Genomic DNA, 21,271 nt, shown 5'->3' on the forward strand with positions numbered 1-21,271 from the left:
AAAGCTGATGGTTAATCTATGAACAGTGCTTAATATATGTGACCATTTGTCCACAAATTGCTTTTCAAAATACTACATACATGCTTCAGAATTCACTAAATGAAGGTTTAATGATCTATTTTATTTTACAAAAACAAAACATCACAATCTTGTAAGCTTGCTTTATCTGCAAATAAAGAGAAACAGCCAGGGGAACCCTTGGCTGAAAAACTATGACTTGTTTTAGGGTGCGAAAATGGGCCACACTGTAACCTGCAGCATTTCTATGAATTTACGGGTACGATTTATGGTTGGTAAAGGATTACAATACCTTAAGAAGACTCTGATGATGAAAAACTGAGATTCTTGAATGACTTCACTAAATGCAATTTTTGTTTAAAAAAAAAACAAAATAAGCCAGCAAACACATCCACTGCCAACAACCTCTTTGTATCAAAGAAAGTTGAATCAGTTCATCTGGACAAATATTTATTGAGAGAGAAACGAGAGAGAGAAGCGTTTCGTCACTGCTCAGTCCCCCTTCAGTCTAAACTGACAGCAGGTATCCCCACCCTTATAAACAACATGGTGGCATAACGACCGAAAACAACGGTTTCGTATGCAAATTGCCATGACCATTAACTAGCATTTCAATGGTCATGTGTACTATTCACAGAGGATTTCAGAATAGATGCAATCACAGCATTGGAAGATAGTGACAGATGTACTCTTCAGGGATGGTCGTCCCCTCTTCACATAGATGGCCTCTTTGACTCCCAATTCAAACCAGCATTCCTCCCTATCAAAGATGTGCACATCCTCATCCTTGAAAGAGTGGCCACTGGCCTGTAGATGGGTGTAGACTGGAGTCCTGGCCTGACCTGTTAGCTCTCCTGTGTTGTGCCATCCACTTGGCCAGCGTCTCTTTAGTTTCCCCAATGTACAAGTCACGACAATCCTCCTGGAACTTAACAGCGTACACTATATTACTCTGTTTGTACTGGGGGACCCGATCCTTGGAGTGGACCAATTTCTGGCACAGCGTGTTTTGGGGTTTGAAAGCAACTGAGATACGGTGTTTGGAAAATACACTTCTCAACTGTTCCGACACTCCCGCCACATACGGAATCACCACTGGTTTACGCTTGGGCAGCTGTTGTCCTTCTCCTCTCTTTGATTGACTGGTGTACTGTTTGGGCATCTTCCTGGCTTTGACAAACTTCCAGTTAGGATAACCACAATTAGCCGGGGCCTGTTTAATGTGGGATTTCTCGCCTTCCCCAGCCGCTGTGCCGGTGGCATAAAACTGAACTAACTCCTCAAAAAAGTAACCGTGTAAGTTCCAGATCTAAATGGCAATAAGCATCTTTCACCTCACCAGGATTTGTCTCCGAGATATTGCCTATGCAATGGGTGGCACGGTGGCGCAGCAGTTAGTGCGGTCACCTCACAGCAAGAAGGTCCTGGGTTCGAGCTCTGGGGTAGTCCAACCTTGGGGGTAGTCCCGGGTCGTCCTCTGTGTGGAGTTTGCATGTTCTCCCCGTGTCTGCGTGGGTTTCCTCTGGGTGCTCCTGTTTCCTCCCACAGTCCGAAGACATGTAGGTCAGGTGAATCAGCCATACTAAATTGTCCCTAGGTGTGAATGTGAACGTGTGTGTGTGTGTTGGCCCTATGATGGCCTGGCGGCCTGTCCAGTGCGTCTCCCCGCCTGCCGCCCCATGACTGCTGGGATAGGCTCCAGCATCCCTATGACCCTGAGTAAGGCTTAGCAGTTTGGATAATGGATGGATGAATATTGCCTATGCATGGATGGAGACAAATCAATACTCTGTACTCTACCACTCTAACCAATATTTAGGTAACATCACAGGGTAATTGTCTTGATTCTATAGTTTCTGCCATTGGGATGCGGCACATTATTTACATACTGAATCAGATGACCTGTAACCATTTAATTAGCATATTAATTAATTCATAAACTGAAAAAGCTGACAACATCTAAACATACGTAACACAGATTAGCATCAGGAGTGGAGCATTACGGCCAGAGGTAGGCCAGAGAAGTCAATTCTACTCACCAAACAATAACAGCTTTGGTAAATTCAGGGAGCTGATTTTATCACCAAAGGAACATATTATGTTTCCATGGACTCAGTGACACTGGCAATACACTGAAATTACGTAATGTTACTCACCCACTGACATGGGCTCTCCATGGAACTCCAGAGAAAGGTGCGACCGCTTGGTGAGGCAGTGCACATATCTCTCCAAGACATACCAACTCATCTCGTGGTAAAAGGGGTAACGAAACTTGGAATGAACCTGACGATACACAACCAGTTATTTAAAATCACACATGGGAAGCGTTAAGTGTTACTCATGGGATTTATCATTGCGACTCTTCAGACACTAGATTCAAATTAAACTTGCCCTACATTACTAGTGTACAACTACACACACACACACACACACACACACACACGCAAACAAACTCATATTTAAAGGAACATATTTGCTTATCAACAGGCCTTAGCACTAACTGTGTTAAGCTAACTTTAAGTTAGCTAAGCTAACCTTAAGTTAGTGCTAATCTTAGCATTATCTGTACTAAGCTAACCTTAAGTTAGTGCTAATCTTAGCATTAACTGTGATCATTTAGAGCTAAGGTAACATGATTTAATCATTATTCCCTTCTCAGAAACATTGCTTAGGTCTATAACTATCTGACTAAAAAGATTTTGTACACACACACACACACGTTTTATATTTCAGAGTGAGGAAAACACTTTTCGCAATGGTGATCTCCTTTTGTGTTATTCCACTTCCTACCCAGAGGTGTAAAAATAAACTATGCAGTATTCACCAGTGCTACTCTTCAGAGACACAACTGAGTTGTCAATTTCTCCTTTATATCTCCAAAAGAAAACAAAAATAGTGCCCCTCTAGGTACAAAGGTGGTAATCCAATCAGCTAGCTGTGTCATGACGGACACTTTAAGGTGTGTCATGACGGACATAACTTAATATCATTTTTAAGACAAGTAGAAATTCATCTTTATGTTCTTCACGGACCATAGTCAAACAAAGAAATGCAATACATTAGATCACAGAAAGTTGAATCAGTTCATCTGGGCACAGGGTTTATTGAGAAAGAAACGTTTCATCACTCATCTAGGTGACCTCTTCAGTCTCAGCTGACTGCAGGTATCCCCACCCTTATAAACAATATAGCTGCATAATGACCAAAAACAACAGTTTCATATGCAAATTGCCATGACCATTAACTAGAGTTTCAATGACAATGTGTACTATTCAAGAGGATTTGAGAATAGTTGCAATCACAGCATTGTAAGATGGCGACAGATGTACTCTTAGCCCCCCCTCGGTTCAGGGTTGGTCATTCCCCCTTCACACAGATGGCTTCTTTGACTCCCCGTTCAAACCAGTGTTCCTCCCTATCAAAGATATGCACATCCTCGTCCCTGAAAGAGTGGCCACTGGCCTGTAGATGGGTGTAGACTGTGGAGTCCTGCCCTGACATGTTAGCACTTCTGTGTTGTGCCCTTCTCTTGGCCAGTGTCTGTTTAGTTTCCCCAATGTACAATGTACAAGTCACTGCAATCCGGCTGGCACTGAACAGCGTACACTATATTGCTCTGTTTGTGCCGAGAGACCCGATTCTTGGGGTGGACCAATTTCTGGCCTGATGACTCCTAGTTTGTGCTCCAGTGGATGATGAGAGTCAAACCTTAAGTACTGCTCAGTATGTGTTGGTTAACGCTAAGCATCAACAATCAAATGTCTGCCATCACCAATTGCAATTTCAGTCTAAGAAGGCTAACCTGTCATTTTTACACATCCTCCCTGGTGAACTTGATGTGGCTGTCCACAGAGTTAACGTGGTCGGTAAAACGTGGTACGTCCTGAGATTTAATTTTAACCCAGGTGTCATCCACAAATCTGAACCAATGGCTAGGTGGTGTCCCTGGATAGGACATCAGAGCCCCCTTTTCCACTTCCTCCATATCCTCTCCATTCCTTCTATATTCTCCATTGAAACTCTAGGTAATGGTCACGGCAATTTGCATATGAAACCGATCGTTGTTTTCGGTCGTTATGCCACTGTATTGTTTATAAGGGTGGAGATACCTGCAGTCAGTTGAGACTGAAGAGGTCACATAGATGAGTGATGAACTGTTTCTCTCTCAATAAACGTCGTATCCAGATGAACTGATTCAACTTCCTGTGAAGTTCTTTCACCACTTTCTTCCACTAGTTTCTCTACATGTGGGCCAACCCTTATCCTCCACACCATCTTTCCCATTTTTAGTCTTAGAGGCAATTCAGGGGTCCATAAGAGGTCATGAAAAGAAGCTGAAATCCTACCTTAGTCCTGTTCTCTATGTCATAGATGGTAAGCTGCATAGGAATGTTAAAGCTGTGCAGAATGTTGCCTCCAAACACCAGTGTATCCTCCGGTGTGTAGACAGCATGAATCCAACCTTAAAATCATGAAAGAAATAGCTCAGGACACATTTCCAACACAACAAGCACAAGCACACAGCTGATATATGGAGACGCCGCCAGTCATACGGCTTATTAATAATGGTAGGATTTTGGATACAAATCATGTAGCAGTCAGTGACACAAGTGAAACAAATAATCCCTTAATGCAGAGGAGATTTATGCACTTATGTCAAGTCACCTGAGGGAATAAAGAAGGTATATCCTTGCTTGAGCTCCACTCTCTGGCATCCATCAGCTCGATCCCCTAGGAAAATATCACTCTGCTTCCCGGACAAAACCCAGTCCTCATAAAGGGCAAGGTTATGAGTAGTTGGAGGCACCAGCCAAAAAACCTGACCGGAGAGATAGTAATTTTAGTTTTGAAGGCATTTAATGCTGTTCCAACTGAGGGATACATCCACTCTGGACTGTAAATACACTCAAGGTTTTGAGAAACACTGTAAGACCTTTGATACAAAAAGATCCAATCACTTAATGTATCTTCTTCTGTACTTTCTTCCACCGCTTGAGTGACCTCCAAAGCTCTTTAAATGTCACCCCCTCTAATGGGCAAAGGCACATACTATAGCAGTAGAACTTACAGTTGTGCTGATGCTGCAGCCATTGATAATGAAGACACAGGCTTATTTGAATGAGTTTTTTTTTTATAAAAATGAGAGAGACTATCTCCTGGGGAAAATGTGTGAGCCAGCTGAAACTGTTGGCAAAGCGGTTACTCGATGGCTGCTTGAAACTTGTAAACAGCCAATAAGATGCCTGTGATGCAGTAATCCTCCTGCACTCTGGCAAAAACAAATAAAAAGTAAAATTACTGTTCAATATTTTAAAAGGTATAAATATATTTAAAAAGCTGCACACATCTGTACATCTCAAAAACCAGTTGAAGATTTTGAAGATTGAATAGGTGCTATTTTAAAGTATTCTAGCTGGTGCTCTGTATTTTAGCATTCAAACCTTAAAGCATTCAGCAACTTTATTTCACAATCATGAAAATTACCATTAAAATGTTCTCTGTGATGCTTTTTCTTTCTGACATTGAAACCTTCTACAAGGAGTTTCTCACTAATTATTTATCATTCCCGGTTTAACTCTGGCGCCTCTGCATAACTGACATAAGCAAATGAGACCATTAGCAAGAAGATTAGACATTCCTACATAATGATTCCAAAAGTTAATCTCCGGGTCAGATTCCCTGTGACTTGGACAAAATGATACACGCCACACAGACGGGGTGCAGAGCCACAATAACAGATACAGAACCTTGTCACTGTGCATCTTGCGAACCTATTTTACAGAAAACACCAACGCAGCTCTGTCGTCTATTCATAAAAAATGCACACGCTATGTAGATCTTTGACAAAAGGCAATACTTATGCAAAATAGGGGCGACCGGGTAGCATAGCGGTCTAGTCTGTTATCTACTAACATGGGGATCGCCAGTTCGAACCCCCGTGTTACCTCCAGCTTGGCCAGGCGTCCCTACAGACACAATTGGCCATGTCCGCAGGTGGGAAGCCGGATGTGGGTATGTGTCCTGGTTGCCGCACTAACACCTCTTCTGGTCGGTTGGGGCACCTGTTCGGGGGGGACAGGAGTAATAGCGTAATCCTCACATGCACTTCGTCCCCCTGGTGAAAAGCCTCACTGTCAGGTGAAAAGAAGCGGCTGGCGACTCCACATGTATGGGAGGAGGCATGTGGTAGTCTGCAGCCCTCCCCGGATCGGCAGAGGGGGTGGAGCAACGACCGGAACGGCTCGGAAGAGTGGGGTAATTGGCTGGATACAATTGGGGAGAAAAAGGGGAAAAATGCCACAAAAAAGTATGCAAAATGAAGACGTTTTCGTTTAGTTTTGCACTTTTTACCACAAGGGTGCGCAAAGTCAACATCTAAAACTCCTTGCAGCAGCTATCTCAAGAATATCCAAATCATAGTTGCTTCTTTCTGTGGCTGCTGTCACTCACTTTCTCGGGAAAAAGTATTCAGAGTATAGCATTTTACATCTTTGGCGTAGTAGCAAAATGTAGCATGAGGCAGATTAAAGCAATGATTAAGAATAAATTTGTTGGTGAGAGAAAGCAAAAATAGCAGAAAAAGTTCATATAAGACTTCAACCAACGGACACAACAACATCAGAGCCTAAAACACAGATACAGCTATGATTATTTTTTTTTTACTAGGCACTGGGAGATGCTGACATAGCAATGCTTGGGATTAGTTTTAACTACAAAGGGATCTCTAAGACTTATAGAGGGCACAAACACCTATACCAGCGGTCCCCAAACTTTTTAGGCAATGCACCCCCTTCTACACCCCAACCAAGTAGATGCACCCCCAATCCTCAACACCTTCAAAACAAAATGAAAAAAAAACAAAACACAACAGTCCATTTATAGCCACATTACAGTTATCAAGTTAATCATGCACAAATAATCACAACAAACACACAAATCAGAACAAACCTAAGAAAATATTCACAAGATCGCAACAAAGCGCACTCACATTCCAGTGGAACTGAAACCACACTGCAACAAAGTTTCAATAAATTGCAACAAAGTTACACAAAAGTTGTCACTTTTAAAGAGTGAAGAGGATGGGTGAGAGCGCGGACGTACGCACAGGCTCAGAGGCCGATAGGCCCATGATGACATAAGATGGGGGAAAATGCTGTCATATTTTCAGCCGTTTTAAAGAAAATTTGTATTAAGTTTGAATTACGATTAATCATACATAACATAGTGGTTGCAGAAATTATAACACCAGTAATCTGAATCGAATTGCAATAAAGTTAAACACGATCTACCACGTAATATCATTACACCACCATTACATGTTTCCTCTCGCACACCCCATAGAGGCAGCTCGAGCACCCCAAGGGGTGCACGCATCACACTTTGGGAATCCCTGACCTATGCAATCACCAGGTATCACATGGGGTCAACTGAGTCAAATGATATAAAATACCTTCAGAATTGATTAATTCAACTTTGTGAAGTTCAGTACACTTTTTTAATAAAGTTGCCTTTCTTAGTTTGCTGATGATTAATGTTGTCCCACGAGTTGGGTGTGAGATGGAAGAGAGAGAAGAATTCTGGATTGAGTTGGAAGAAGTGATGGAGAGTGTACCCAAGGAGGAGGGAGTGGTGATTGGAGCAGACTTCAATGGGCATGTTGGTGAGAGGAACTGAGGTGATGGGCAGGTATGGTGTCAAAGAGAGGAATGTGGAATGACGGACGATGGTGGATTTTGTGAAAAAGATGGAAATGGGTGTGGTGAATACGTATTTCAAAAAGAGGGAGGAACACAGGGTGATGTGTAAGAATGAAGGAAGGTGCACACAGGTGGACTATATCTTATACAGGAGGTGCAATCTGAAAGACATTGGAGAATGCAAGGTGGTGACGGGAGACTGTAGCTAGGCAGCATCAGGTGGTGGTCTGTAGGATGACTTTAGAGATAAGGAGGAGGAAGAGGGTGAAGGCAGAGCCAAGGATCAAATGTTGGAAGTTGAAGAAGGAAGACTGTTGTGTGGAGTTCAGGGAGGAGTGAAGACAGGCACTGGGTGGTAGTGAAGAGTTGCTGGATGGCTGGGCAACTACTGCAGAAGTGGTGAGGGGGACACCTAAGAAGGTACTTGGTGTGTCATCTGGATAGAGGAAGGAAGACAATGACACTTATTGGTGGAATGAGGAAGTACAGGGAATTATACAGAGGAAGAGGTTGGCAAAAAAGTGGGATAGTCATAGCGATGAAGAAAGCAGACATAAATAAAGGGAGATGTGACATAAGGTGAAGTGAGAGGTGGTGAAGGCAAAGGAAAATGTGTATGGTGAGCTGTATGTGAGATTAGACACTAAGGAAGGAGAAAAATACCTGTACCAATTGGCAAGACAGAGGGACTAAGCTGGGAAGGATATGCAGCAGGTTAGGGTGATGAAGGATAGTGATGGAAATGTGCTGACAAGTGAGGTGAGTGTGTTGAGATGATGGAAGGAGTATTTTGAGGGGCTGATAAATGAAAAAAAAACAGAAAGAGAAGGTTGGATGATGTGGAGATAGTGAACCAAGAAGTGTGGTGGATTAGCAAGGATGAAGTGAGGGCAGCAATGAAGAGGATGAAGAGTGGAAAATTGGTTGCTCCAGATGACATACCTGTGGAGGCATGGAGATGTTTAGGAGAGATGGCAGTGGAATTTTTAACTAGATCGTTTAACACAATCTTGGAGAGTTAGAAGATGCCTGAGGAGTGGAGAAGAAGTGTGCTGCTACCAATTTTCAAGAATAACGGTGATGTGCAGAGCTGTAGTAGCTACAGAGATATAAAGTTGATCAGCCACAGCATAAAGTTATGGGAAAGAGTAGTGGAAGCTAGGTTAAAAGGAGATGTGATGATTAGCGAGCTGCAGTATGGTTTCATGCCATGAAACAGCACCGCAGGTGTGATGTTTGCTTTGAGAATGTTGAAGGAGAAGTATAGAGAAGGTCAGAAGGAGTTACACTGTGTCTTTGTGGATTTAGAGAAACTATATGACAGGGTGCCGAGACAGGAGGTGTAATATTGTATGAGGAAGTCGGGAGTGGCAGAGAAGTATGTAAGAATGGTACAGCATACGTATGAGGGCAGAGTGACAGTGGTGAGGTGTGCAGTAGCAATGACAGATGACTTCAAGGTGGAGGTGGGGTTACATCAAGGATCGGCTCTGAGCCTTTCTTTTTTGCAATGGTGATGGACAGGTTGACGGACGAGATCAAGCAGGAGTCTCCGTGGACTATGATGTTCGCGGATGACATTGTGATCTGTAGTGTGAGTAGAGATCAGGTTGAGGAGAGCCTGGAGAGGTGGAGATATGCACTCAGAGAAGAATGAAAGTCAATATAACACGATATGCAAATGAGAGGGAGGACAGCAGAATGGTGAGGATCCAAGGAGTAGTGGTGGCAAAAGTGGATGAACTGAAATACTTGGGGTCAACTGTTCAAAGTAACGGGGAGTGCGGAAGAGTGGTGAATAAGAGAGCGCAGGCAGGGTGGAGTGGGTGGAGAAGAGTATCAGGAGTGATTTGCAACAGAAGGGTACCAGCAAGAGTTAAAGGGAAGTTTTCCAAGATGGTAGTGAGACCAGCTATGTTGTATCAATTGGAGTTGTATCAGTTGGCACTGATGAAAAGACAGGAGGTGGAGCTAGAGGTGGCAGAGTTGAAGATGCGAAGATTTTTGTTGGGAGTGATGAAGAAGGATAGGACTAGGAATGAATATATTAGAGGGGGAGCTCAGGCTGGACGGTTTGGAGACAAAGCAAGAGAGGTGAGATTGAGATGGTTTGGACATGTGTGGAAGAGAGATGCTGGGTATATTGGAAGAAGGGCGTTGAAGATGGAGCTGCCAGTCAAGAGGAAAAAAGGAACGCCAAAGAGGTGGAAATGGATGTTCCGCTGTGGTGAACCCTAACAGGAGCAGCCAAAAAAAAAGAAGATGACGAAAAAGAAGAAGAAGAAGACCTTTCTAAGTTTGCCATAGAAACGTATGACAGGATTTAAGTCCTACAAGGACTTGTAAGGATCACTGGCTGTTTATGGTTTGTTGTTGATGGCTGTTGAGGTTTGGAATACATCCTGGTTATTACGGGATCTCTTGTGATTGCTATACACCTAAAACTACATTGTAACACCTACAATCACCTAGCAACTCTAAGCAAACACCTTTAACCCACATAGCAGCATCTTTGTAACCACCTAGAAACCACTACTAAACAACTATCAATCACCTCATGACCCTTTAGTAACTAATCACCGGGCACCCACCTGCCAACACTTCTGGCAAGCAAACATTTTTCGAGTCAATGTATCATAACTATACATAGTTATAGTTATAGTTAAAATGGTAACTATGTATCCTAGTTATCATTATTCCATACATTTCTTTAGCACTTAGTTCATCTTAAGAAGTTAAAGCTGTGAATGTATTTCCACTTTTGAAATGTACAGCATTTTAAGCATATTTATACCTCTTTTTATTTTTCTACTTCTTTGCAAAAATATCCATGTAAAAAAAAAAGATGTTTGTGATTAATTGTGGGCTCTTCATGACCTCATATTTACTTTGTAACTGAGCAGCAGAGAAAAGCCTTTTCCTGTTACTGTTACCATGATGTCATGCTTCATAAATGAAATGAGGGAGTCCCAAAAACCGATGCTTTGTACAAACTGTCAGTCACAAGACCATTAAATGTGCTTACTTTCTGTCCCTTGAATACGTGATACCAAACTGAAGTTCCCCCAAAATCAATGTGGAAGTCTGTGTAGCAGCCCTTTACACTCATCAAACAGTACCTACGTAAAAGGAAAGGACGTGGATTAATAAAAACATTATAGCAATTCAAAAGCTGTAACACACTGAGATACATAATGAGAAATTCCATACTGATAGGGTGGATTTTTGAAAATGGCATGTAAAACCTTTTGAAAAAAAGGGGGGAGGGGGATCCCTACCGCGGGGATTTCTGTTGGCCATACCATTTTTAAGGGCTACCCATAGATTTCAAAGAGGAGACTGAACACACAGAAATGGCCCACACTATATTCAAGCTGAATTGAAAACAAATAAGAGCACAATGTCATATATCTGAGACACTGCTGCTACTGAGTTTAAGTGAGGACTTTGTAAATTTGTAATCATAGTAGACTCAGACCAGAGAACTCTTCTTAAAGTGAACTCTGTTGTATCTGTCTCAGTAGTGTTTTACTGGCAAAGTTATTAAAAGAATTAACTGAGGTGTGATTAAGACCTAGTAGGATATAAAATGTTCAATAATTGAGCCATATTACAAGATGAGGGAGAACAGCTCTATTTATAGGACATCCAACCACTGCATGTAGTAGAGGAATCAGAAGGGGACCATCTCTATTACCAGGGATATGTCTGTATTGTGAAGCACTTCCCACTGTGAGGTGATGCTACAGTCTCTCCAGTCTGTGATCAGTTGGTTACAGCTTCTGCTAGTTACATGTACAACCTAATATGTACAGTAAGGAACACATATAACGCTGGACTAAAATGTCTAGCGAAAATGTCTAAGACACATGTAATGATCTCATCCCATAGGGATCTGGGTGGTTCTGTTTATTTGTCTGCCTTCAGGTTATAGGTCTGTTTTATTTTATATATACATACAAACGGTTGGCAAATTAAGGGAAAAACCTGAATGCTTGACCCCTACAGTGAGGGGGTCCAGGGGGCTCTGTTATGCTGTGGGAGGCATTTCCCTGGCATGGTTTGGACTTGTCCCCTTACAGGGAAGGGTCGCTGCAAATCAATACAACGTTATTCTGAGTGATCACATTTATCCCATGATGAAACATTTCTATCCTGATGGAAGTGGTCTACTCCAGGATGACAATTACCCCATCCACAGGGCACGAGGGGTCTCTGAATGGTTTGATGAGTATGAAAATGGTGTAAATCATATGCTACAACCTTTGCAGTCACCAGATCTCCACCCAAATTTAACACCTAAGGGAAACTTCGGCGCGCTCGCCACCACCATCATCAAAACACAAAATAAGCGAATATCTTAAAAGAATGGTGTGTCATCCCTCCAGTAGCATGCAGAGACTTCTAGAAGCTATGCCGAGGAGTACTGAATCTGTGTTGGAGGCTTTTGGTGGCCTTAGGTTGGTTTTTCCTTTAATTTGTCGCCTTTTCTTTTTTTTTAGAAACTTTTTGGAAACTTGAGTGCAATACAAGAGTTTATAAAAAACATTATCAGCAGAAGAAATATTTTCAACAACAAAATAAATGACAGAAAACAAAATAACACAGTCATCCTTTGATACGTTTATTTAACATTTTAGAATTGAGTAAAAATAAAAACACAATATTTGGGGGGAGAAAGCTTTCGGGGTTAAAGGGTTAATCTAAGCAAAATTTCGCACATGTAGTTTTTAGTTTTAATAGCTGTTCCGTTTTGCCTTTTTCTAGGGTTTCCAAATACAATCTAAAAGTGGTTCTAAAGGTCAACATATATGGTTCATGGTCCAAACATTTGCTAGTATGTAGTATATGTTACTGATAAAGAAATAGTAATAGATTCATTGTGTAAAGTATTTCACTGTTAGAAAGCTTGTCTTTCTGGCGCATTCAGGAAGCGTAGTGGTCTATTCCGTTGGCTACCAACACGGAGATCGCAGGTTCAAATCCCCGTGTTACCTCCGGCTTGGTCTGGCGTCTCTACAGACACAATTGGCCATGTCTGCGGGTGGGAAGCCAGATGTGGGTGTACGTCCTGGTTGCTGCACTAGCGCCTCCTCTGGTCAGTCGGGGTGCCTGTTCGGGGAGGGGGGGGCTGGGGGGAATAGCGTGATCCTCCCACGGCTACGGCCCCCTGGCGAAACTCCTCACTGTCAGGTGAAAAGAAGCGGCTGGCGACTCCACATGTATCAGAGGAGGCATGTGGTAGTCTGCAGCCCTCCCCGGATCGGCAGAGGGGGTGGAGCAGTTACTGGTACAGCTCGGAAGAGTGGGGTAATTAATTGGCCGGGTACAATTGGGGAGAAAAGGGGGGGAAATCCAACAAAAAAAAAGAAAGAAAGAAAGCTTGTCTTTCTAACAACTGAATATGTTAGAAAGACAACTGAACTTGTGTTATTCCACATAACACAAGTTCAGTTGTCAGAATAAAAGACGTACATTTCTGGTGTACATAAGTCATTAGATCAGTCCAAAAACTTCTGCTACACTTGCAATCCCGGAAAAGATGTGGTAATATTCTCTTCTTGGTTTTTACAGAAGCAATGACTGGTAGTTGTTACAGAATTGAGTTTAGTAAAATACGTTTTTACTGCTTTACATCTATGCAGAACTTTAAACGATACTAATTTGACTTTGGTAGTTCAGTATTCTTAACTAAGAGCCAAGTCCTTTTCCACTTCATATTCTGATAGATGTTACAGCAAAAGACAGCAGATGGAGTAGTGACTGTTTCTGAGGATTACATTTCTCATACAATTGTTGGTTGCTTTCGCTTATAAATGGCCATTCACCGCCAATGTAGACATTATTGGAGTCCATATATGGTACAGCACATTCCTTTCCTTTGGGAGAGGATGAAAGGAGCATTATCGCCTACTGGGAATTGCGTCAAAAATAATGACATACTCCTTTGGAAGAACTGGGAATTTGTTTACACTAATGAAGTCTTTCCATGAGACCAGACAACCTTTAAAATCAAGACACTGACACAGGGGTGCAATGAGGGGGGGTGCAGAGGGTGCAACACACACAGGCGCCACATCAGCGGGGGCGGCAAAAGACCGTACGCAAAAAAAAAAATTATTGCAAGTAAAAATATAATATGTAACTATATATTCTAACCCAAAATTCTCATCTAAGTAATAATATTTATAAATATTAAACTTTTAAAAAACAAATAGGCCTATAATCAGAAATTGTTTACTGTACACTGTACTTTTGGCGCTCCGGCGCCTGTGTGTATTGCACCCTCTGCACCCACCCACCCCTGTTGTGCCCCTGCACTGACTAACTAATAACATACCTTTTTCAAACCATTTATCTTTGAACAGTGTCTTATTCTTAAATTTGATATCCTTATTATTTCATATAGAGTAAATATGAGGTGAGAACTTGTGTTTGTATATGAACTGCCAGTTTGAAAGCAGTTAGAGTCTCCAGAGATAGTCTCCAATGGGTGCTTAGAAATTCTGTAACTGCAACTTAGTAAAAAGGGCAGCCCTCCAGTCTCATTGAAGATAATATTGGGTAATATGATCAAATGGATGAAGAGTGTTTTAAAAATGGTTTTATCCATTTCATTTTGAAGGTGGTATTTAGAGTGAAGTCCAATGCATCTACGGCTCTCTTGGATGTGTTAAAAAATGAGTCTTTTTTTTCCCAGATAAAATTAATAATCTTTTTTGTCCATTTCATTGCAATGGTGTACAGGTACACCCAGTGCTGAAGCTTTATACATCAGCAGTGATAAGCCTTCTGTCTGCGCTATTAATGACCTCTATGCAATAGATAGAGGTCTCTTTGGAGCCAGAGAATCATGTCTTCATTCAACAGATTTAATTAATGGTTCAAAGAGGACTTTGGATCTTTCATTTTGGTCTTTAGTAACAAGTATACCAAGGTACTTTACTTTATTATCAACTAGTATATCATATGATTTGTTTTCTGTATACATTTTGATATGGGGAAATTCAAATTGATCTATATCTAGATATAATTCGATTTCAAACTGCGCTCCTGTCAATCCACCTGGCGAATGTCCGCTCTCTGGCCAACAAGATGGACAAACTGCTGCTCCTCAAACCAACAAACACAGACTTTTCAAGATCTACCGTCTTGTCTCTCACTGAAACCTGGCTTTATGAGCATATACCGGACAGTACGCTCCATCTGCCGCACTTCCAACTCCTCCGAGCAGACGGTGAAAGGGAGCTAATGGAGAAAAAACTGTGAGGCTGAATCTGCTTCTATATAAATGGAGTTTGGTGTACAGATGTCACAGTGTTGAAGAAATCATGCAGCCCTGACTTAGAGATCATTTTCATTGACAGTAAACCATTTTATCCACCATGAGAGTTTTCCTCCTTTATTATGGTTGGTGTCTATATCCCACTCCAGGCCCGTGTTAAAGAGGCGTTAAAACACCTGACTGACCAGATAATAAACATGGACCACAAATATCCAGGCTCCTTTCTCATTATCTTTGGGGAATTTAACAAAGCAAACCTCAACCACGAACTGCCAATATACAAACAACACGTTAAGTGTCCCACCAGCGACAAAAATACACTGGATCATTGCTACACAATATCAAAGGATACCTATCGCTCTGTCCCCCGTGCAGCTTTGGGACTCTGATCATTGTCTGGTTCTCCCAACCTACAGGTGGAAACTAAAATTTGCATAGCCTGTTTAAAACTGTGAGGAGATGGACCAACGAGTCAAAACTGGAGCTTCAGGCTTGCTTTGACTGCACTGACTGCTGCATCTACAGACTTGAACAAACACTGACACTGTGACATCTTACATCAGCTTCTGTGAGGACATGTGTGTTCCCACCAAAACTTTCTACACCTTCAATAAAAATAAGCCCTGGTTGGCAGGGGCGCTGCTGTGCCCAGATAAATGGGGAGGGTTGCGTCAGGGAGGGCATCTGATGTAAAACCTTTGCCAAATCAAATATGCAGATCATAAATCAGATTTCTATAGCAGATAAGTCGAGGCCTGGGTTACCAACGACCACCATCAGTACTGTTGGCCAGCAGGATAGCGGTGGAAACTATGCTACTGTTGGGCAAAGGAGAAGTAGAGGGGGAACGCATGTCCAGAAGCAAGGGGGAGGAGGAAGGGCAAGAGTTGCGGAAGTAAGAGTCAGAATTTTGAATGTTGGCACTATGACTGGTAAAGGGAGAGAGCTGGCTGGTATGATGGAAGGAAGAAAGATAGATGTACTGTGTGCAAGAGACCAGGTTCAAGGGGAGTAAAGCCAGGAGCATCGGAGGTGGGTTCAAACACTTCGACCATAGTGTAGATGGGAGGAGAAATGGGGTAGGGGTAATCCTGAAGGAACAGTATGTCAGGGGTGTATTGGCATTGAAGAGAGTGCTGGACAGAGTGATGAGTATGAAGTTGGAAATCAAAGGCGTGAGGATGAATGTTGTCAGAGCATATGCCCCAAAAGTTGGGTGTGAGATGGAAGAGAAAGAAGAATTCTGGAGTGAGTTGGATGAAGTGGTGGAGAGGGTACCCAAGGAGGAGGGAGTGGTGATTGGAGCAGAATTCAATAGGCATGTTGGTGAAGGGAACAGAAGTGATGAGGAGGTGATGGGCAGATATGGAGTCAAGGAGAGGAATGTAAAATGACAGATGGTGGTGGATTTAGTGAAAAGGATGGAAATGGCTGTGGTGAACACGTATTTCAACAAGAGCGAGGAACACACAGGTTGATGTATAAGAGTGGAGGAAGGTGCACACAGTTGGACTATATCTTAAACAGGAGGCGCAATCTGAAAGGGATCAGGTGGTGGTGTGTAGGATGACTTTGGAGATCAAGAAGAGGAAGAGTGAGGACAGAACCAAGGATCAATGTTAGAAGATGAAAAAGAAAGACAGTTGTGTGGAGTTCAGGAAGGAGCTAAGACAGGGACTAGGTGGTAGTGAAGAGTTGCTGGATGGCTGGGCACCTACTGAAGAAATGGTGAGGGAGACAGCTAGGAAGGTACTTGGTGTGTCATCTGGACAGGGGAAGGAAGACAAGCACACTTGGTGGAATGAGGAAATACAGGAAAGTATACAAAGGAAGAGGTTGGTGAAGAAGTGGGATAGTCAGCGAGATGAAGAAAGTAGTCAGGAGTACAAGGAGATGTGGCGTAAGGCAAAGAGAGCAGTGGCAAAGGAAAAGACTTATGGTAAGTTGTATGAGCGATTGGACACTGTGGAAGGAGAAAAGGACCTGTACTAATTGGTAAGACAGAGGGACTAAGCTGGGAAGGATGTGCAGCAGGTTAGGGTGATGAAGGATTGAGATCAAAATTGCTGACAACCAAGGAGAGTGTGTTGAAATGGTGGAATGGTGGAAGGAGTACTCTGAGGGAATGAAGGAAATAAGAGCAATAGAAGGTTGGATGATAGCTACAGAGGTATAAATTTGATCAGGCACAGCATGAAGATATGGGACGGTGGTGGAAGCTAGGTTAAGGAGTGGTGATGATTAGTGAGCAACAGTATGGTTTCATGCCAAGAAAGAGATCGACATATATGACGTTTGCTTTAAGAATGTTGATGGAGAAGTACAGAGAAGGCCAGAAGGAGTTACATTGTGTCTTTGTGAATTTAGAGAAAGCATATGACAGGGTGCTGAGAGAGGAAGTGGCATTGGTATTGCATGAGGAAGTTGGGAGAGGATGAGAAGTATGGAAGAATGGTGCAGGATATGTATGAGGGCAGTGTGACAGTGGTGAGTGATGTGCGGAAGTAATGACAGGTGTGTTCAAGGTGGGATTACATCAAGGATCGGCTCTGAGCCCTTTCTTGTTTTCAATGGTGATAGACTGGTTTACAGATGAGATCAGGCAGGAGTCTCCGTGGACTATGATGTTCGCAGATGACATTGTGATCGGTAGTGAAAGTAGGGTGCAGGTTGCACTGGAGAGAAGAGGAATGAAAGTCAATAGGAGTAAGACGGAGCACATATGTGTGAATGAGAGGGAGAACAGTGGAATGGTGAGGATGCAAGGAGTAGAGGTGGTGAAGGTGGATGAGTTTAAATACTTGGGGTCAACTGTTCAAAATAACACGGAGTGCAGAAGAGAGGTGAATAAGAGAGTGCAGGCAGGGTGGAGCGGGTGGAGAAGAGTGTCAGGAGTGATTTGCAACAGAAGGGTACCAGCAGGAGTGAAAGGGAAGGATACAAGATGGTAGGGAGACCAGCTTTGTTGTATGATTTCGAGATGGTGGCACTAATGAAAAGAGAGGAGACGGAGCTGGAGGTGGCAGAGTTGAAGATGCTAAGATTTTTGTTGGAAGTGATGAAGAAGGACAAGTGTAGGAATTATTATTTCAGACGGAGAGCTCAGGTTGGACGGTTTGGAGACAAAGCAAGACAGGCACGATTGAGATGGTTTGGACATGTGCGGACGACAGATGCTGGGTATATTGGGAGAAGGATGCTGAAGATGGAGATGCCAGGCAAGACGAAAAGAGGAAGGCCAAAGAAGAGGTTTATGGGTGTGGTGAGGATGGACATGTAGGTGGTTGGCATGACAAAGGTAGAGGAAGAGGACAGCAAGAGATGGAAATGGATGATCCGCAGCCAAAAGAAGAAGAGGAGTCTATATTATAAAGGTGCAATATATCTCACTCAATATTGTATGTCTGAATAGGCTTTATACTGTATGTAGAAAAATCCACATACTATATGTATATAAAGTAACTTTTTTTACCGTTTAATATTTATCTCAGCACTTCTTGCACTCTTCACTTCTTTGCACTATTTGTATGCTGTTTACAGTTCACAGAAACGATTTCACCTGTATATAGTCATTGCTTGTATATATTCCTGAAGAGTATTCTATGTAAGTACATTGAGAGCCACTAAACCGGAGTCAAATTCCTTGGATGTGCAAACATACTTGGCCAATAAAGACAATTCTGATTCTGATAATCCAGAAATTTTCGCGAAAATGTTGACAAATTCTATAGCTCTTTTGTTCATGTTTGCCTTTCAAAAAGAGCATTGTATCATCTGCAAGTTAACTGAATATGAATATTTTACCCAAAATGGTTACACCCACAATATCGCTTTTTTTATATGAACAGGAAAAAAAATTGCATAACAAGTAGAAACAAGTAACAAGTAGATATGGAAATATCGGTTGGCATTTATGGAGACCTCTTTTAATGTCAAATCTTTTACAGAATTCATGGATTGTTTAATTGAACTATTGTTGGTTTAATATTAGAGGTTTATATGCTACTATACATGTTTTCCCATAACCAGAAGTTCTGTTTTTAAAAATAAAGTGGTGTTCTGTAGTGTCGAACCTCTTATAAAATCTACAAAAATAATAACGCTATCATCTACTCTTAGGTTTAAATAATCTTAAATATCTAACACCAATCTTATTATTAGCAATATCATAATCCATCCATCCAACCATTATCCAAACTGCTTATCCTGCTCTCAGGGCCGCGGGGATGCTGGAGCCTATCCCAGCAGTCATTGGGCGGCAGGCGGGGAGACACCCTGGACAGGCCATCAGGCCGTCACAGGGCCGACACAGTCACACACATTCACACCTAGGGACAAGTTAGTCTCCAGTTTATGTTATATGGTTTGGAGACAGTGGCACTGACGAAAAGACAGGAGGCAGAGCTGGAGGTGGCAGAGTTGAAGATGCTAAGATTTTCACTGGGAGTGACGAAGAAAGACAGCAATAGGAACGATTATATTACAGAGACCACTCAAGTTGGACGGTTTGGAGACAAAGCAAGAGAGGCAAAATTGAGATGGCTTGGACATGTGAGGAGGAGAGATGCTGGGTATATTGGGAGAAGGATGCTGAATGCCAGGGGAGAGGAAAAGAGGAAGCCCAAAGAGGAGCTTTATGGATGTGGTGAGGGAAGACATGTAGGTGGCTGGTGGGACAGAGGAAGATGCAGAAGACAGGAAGAAATGGAAACGGATGATCCGCTGTGGCGACCCCTAACAGGAGCAACCGAAAGAAGTAGGTAGAATTAGTAATATGTCGTCCATATGATTCCTCCTTCCTTTCCGTAACCCCTTTCTCCAAACTAGATTCACGTGTATGCCAACAGCAGGAAGGTCCTGGGTTCGAACCCCAGGGTTGTCCAACCTTGGGGGTCATCCCAGTTCGTCCTCTGTGCGGAGTTTGCATGTTGTCCCCGTGTCTGAGATGGGCTTTCTCCGGGTGCTCTGGTTTTGCCCACCATCAAAAAGGCATGCATGTTAGTGTTCATACTCCTGTCTGTGCCCCTGACCAAGGCATGGCAAGACGAACTGGAGTTAGTCCCCAGGCGCTGCGCAGCGGCTGCCCACTGATCATAGCTACACAGCTAGGATGGGTTAAATGCAGAGCGTAATTTCCCCATGGGGATTAATATTAAAGTATATCAAGTATGGCTGTTGTATAAGAAAAGAAATCATATTTTTGTTGATAATCTATGCATGTGGATTTTTTTTTTTCAGTAAATCTACTTAACCCAACAACGATGCTGTGAAGCACTGTTTTACTTGAGTTTTCTGAGCTTCTAGCGATTGTCATGCCTAAATATGACAGGGTCCTTACTCTTGGTGATTTTAATATTCATGTATGTTGTCCTTACCATTCCCTCACCTCACATTTTTTAGATCTCATAGGTTCTTTTAACCTCATTCAATCTGTTAAATGGGCTACACATTCCTCAGGTCACATTTTAGACCTTGTTCTCGCATCTGGTTTTTCTCTCAAGTATCTTAATCTGGTGGTTATACTTGTAAGTGACCATGAAGCTGTTGTTTTTAAAGTTCAACTACAGCTCTCTATTTCTAGTCTCTGTCTTAAAACCCGCTCTCGCATTCTCAACACTGGTTCTGCAGTTAAATTCTTTGATGCTTTTAATTCCCCATCCTTTAATTTCACTACATCCCCTCTCAGTCCAGATGCACTGTTAAATTCAGTCAATGATCAGTGCCTACCCATCCTCGACCAAATTGCACCATTTAAAATTAGCAAACAAAAATCAAATAACATCCCCTGACTGAAGGATCACACATGAGCACTTAAAAGATTCTGTAGAAAACCTGACCAACAATGGAAGGTCAACAAGTTCGAAATAGCACATAACACCCTTAAAAAAACAAATGTTAATTTACCAGAAAGCAGTGAAGGATGTGAGATCAGGTTACTTATCTGAAAAGATATCTAGAAATAACCACAATCTTAAAGTTCTCTTTAGGGTAATTGATTCTGTTATTAATGGTCCCTCCACTTCTTTTTCTGAACCTGATGTTGAGCTGTCCAAAAATGTTCTCCCTCATTTTGTAAATAAGGTGGAGAATATCAGGTGCCTAATTCAGCCTGACCCTTGCAACTTTTCCATTCCCCATGTTAATTATCCCTCTTTTACCCAGTTTCAACGCCTTACAATTTCAGTGTTAAGAGAATACAGTCTCCCATATGAACTCCTCCTCTGCTCAAGGAAGTATTTTACACTGTTAGCCCTGTTATTTTGCACATTTT

General features: G+C 42.3%; 1 protein-coding gene across 1 annotated transcript in view; it reads right to left on the reverse strand.

Moving 5' to 3' along the window:
• The window catches only part of LOC130121601 (lysine-specific demethylase 2B), a 68,393-nt gene that overhangs the window by 39,930 nt on the left and 7,192 nt on the right, over positions 1–21,271 (reverse strand). The window contains exons 7-10 of the mRNA XM_056290444.1: positions 10,741–10,834; positions 4,684–4,837; positions 4,365–4,480; positions 2,175–2,301 (exon numbers count right to left, since the gene is read on the reverse strand). Of these exons, the coding sequence (XP_056146419.1) occupies positions 2,175–2,301; positions 4,365–4,480; positions 4,684–4,837; positions 10,741–10,834 (491 nt within the window). The remainder of the gene's footprint in view (positions 1–2,174; positions 2,302–4,364; positions 4,481–4,683; positions 4,838–10,740; positions 10,835–21,271) is intronic.

The sequence above is a fragment of the Lampris incognitus genome, chromosome 12 (assembly GCF_029633865.1).
Source record: "Lampris incognitus isolate fLamInc1 chromosome 12, fLamInc1.hap2, whole genome shotgun sequence".
Lineage (NCBI taxonomy): Eukaryota > Metazoa > Chordata > Actinopteri > Lampriformes > Lampridae > Lampris > Lampris incognitus.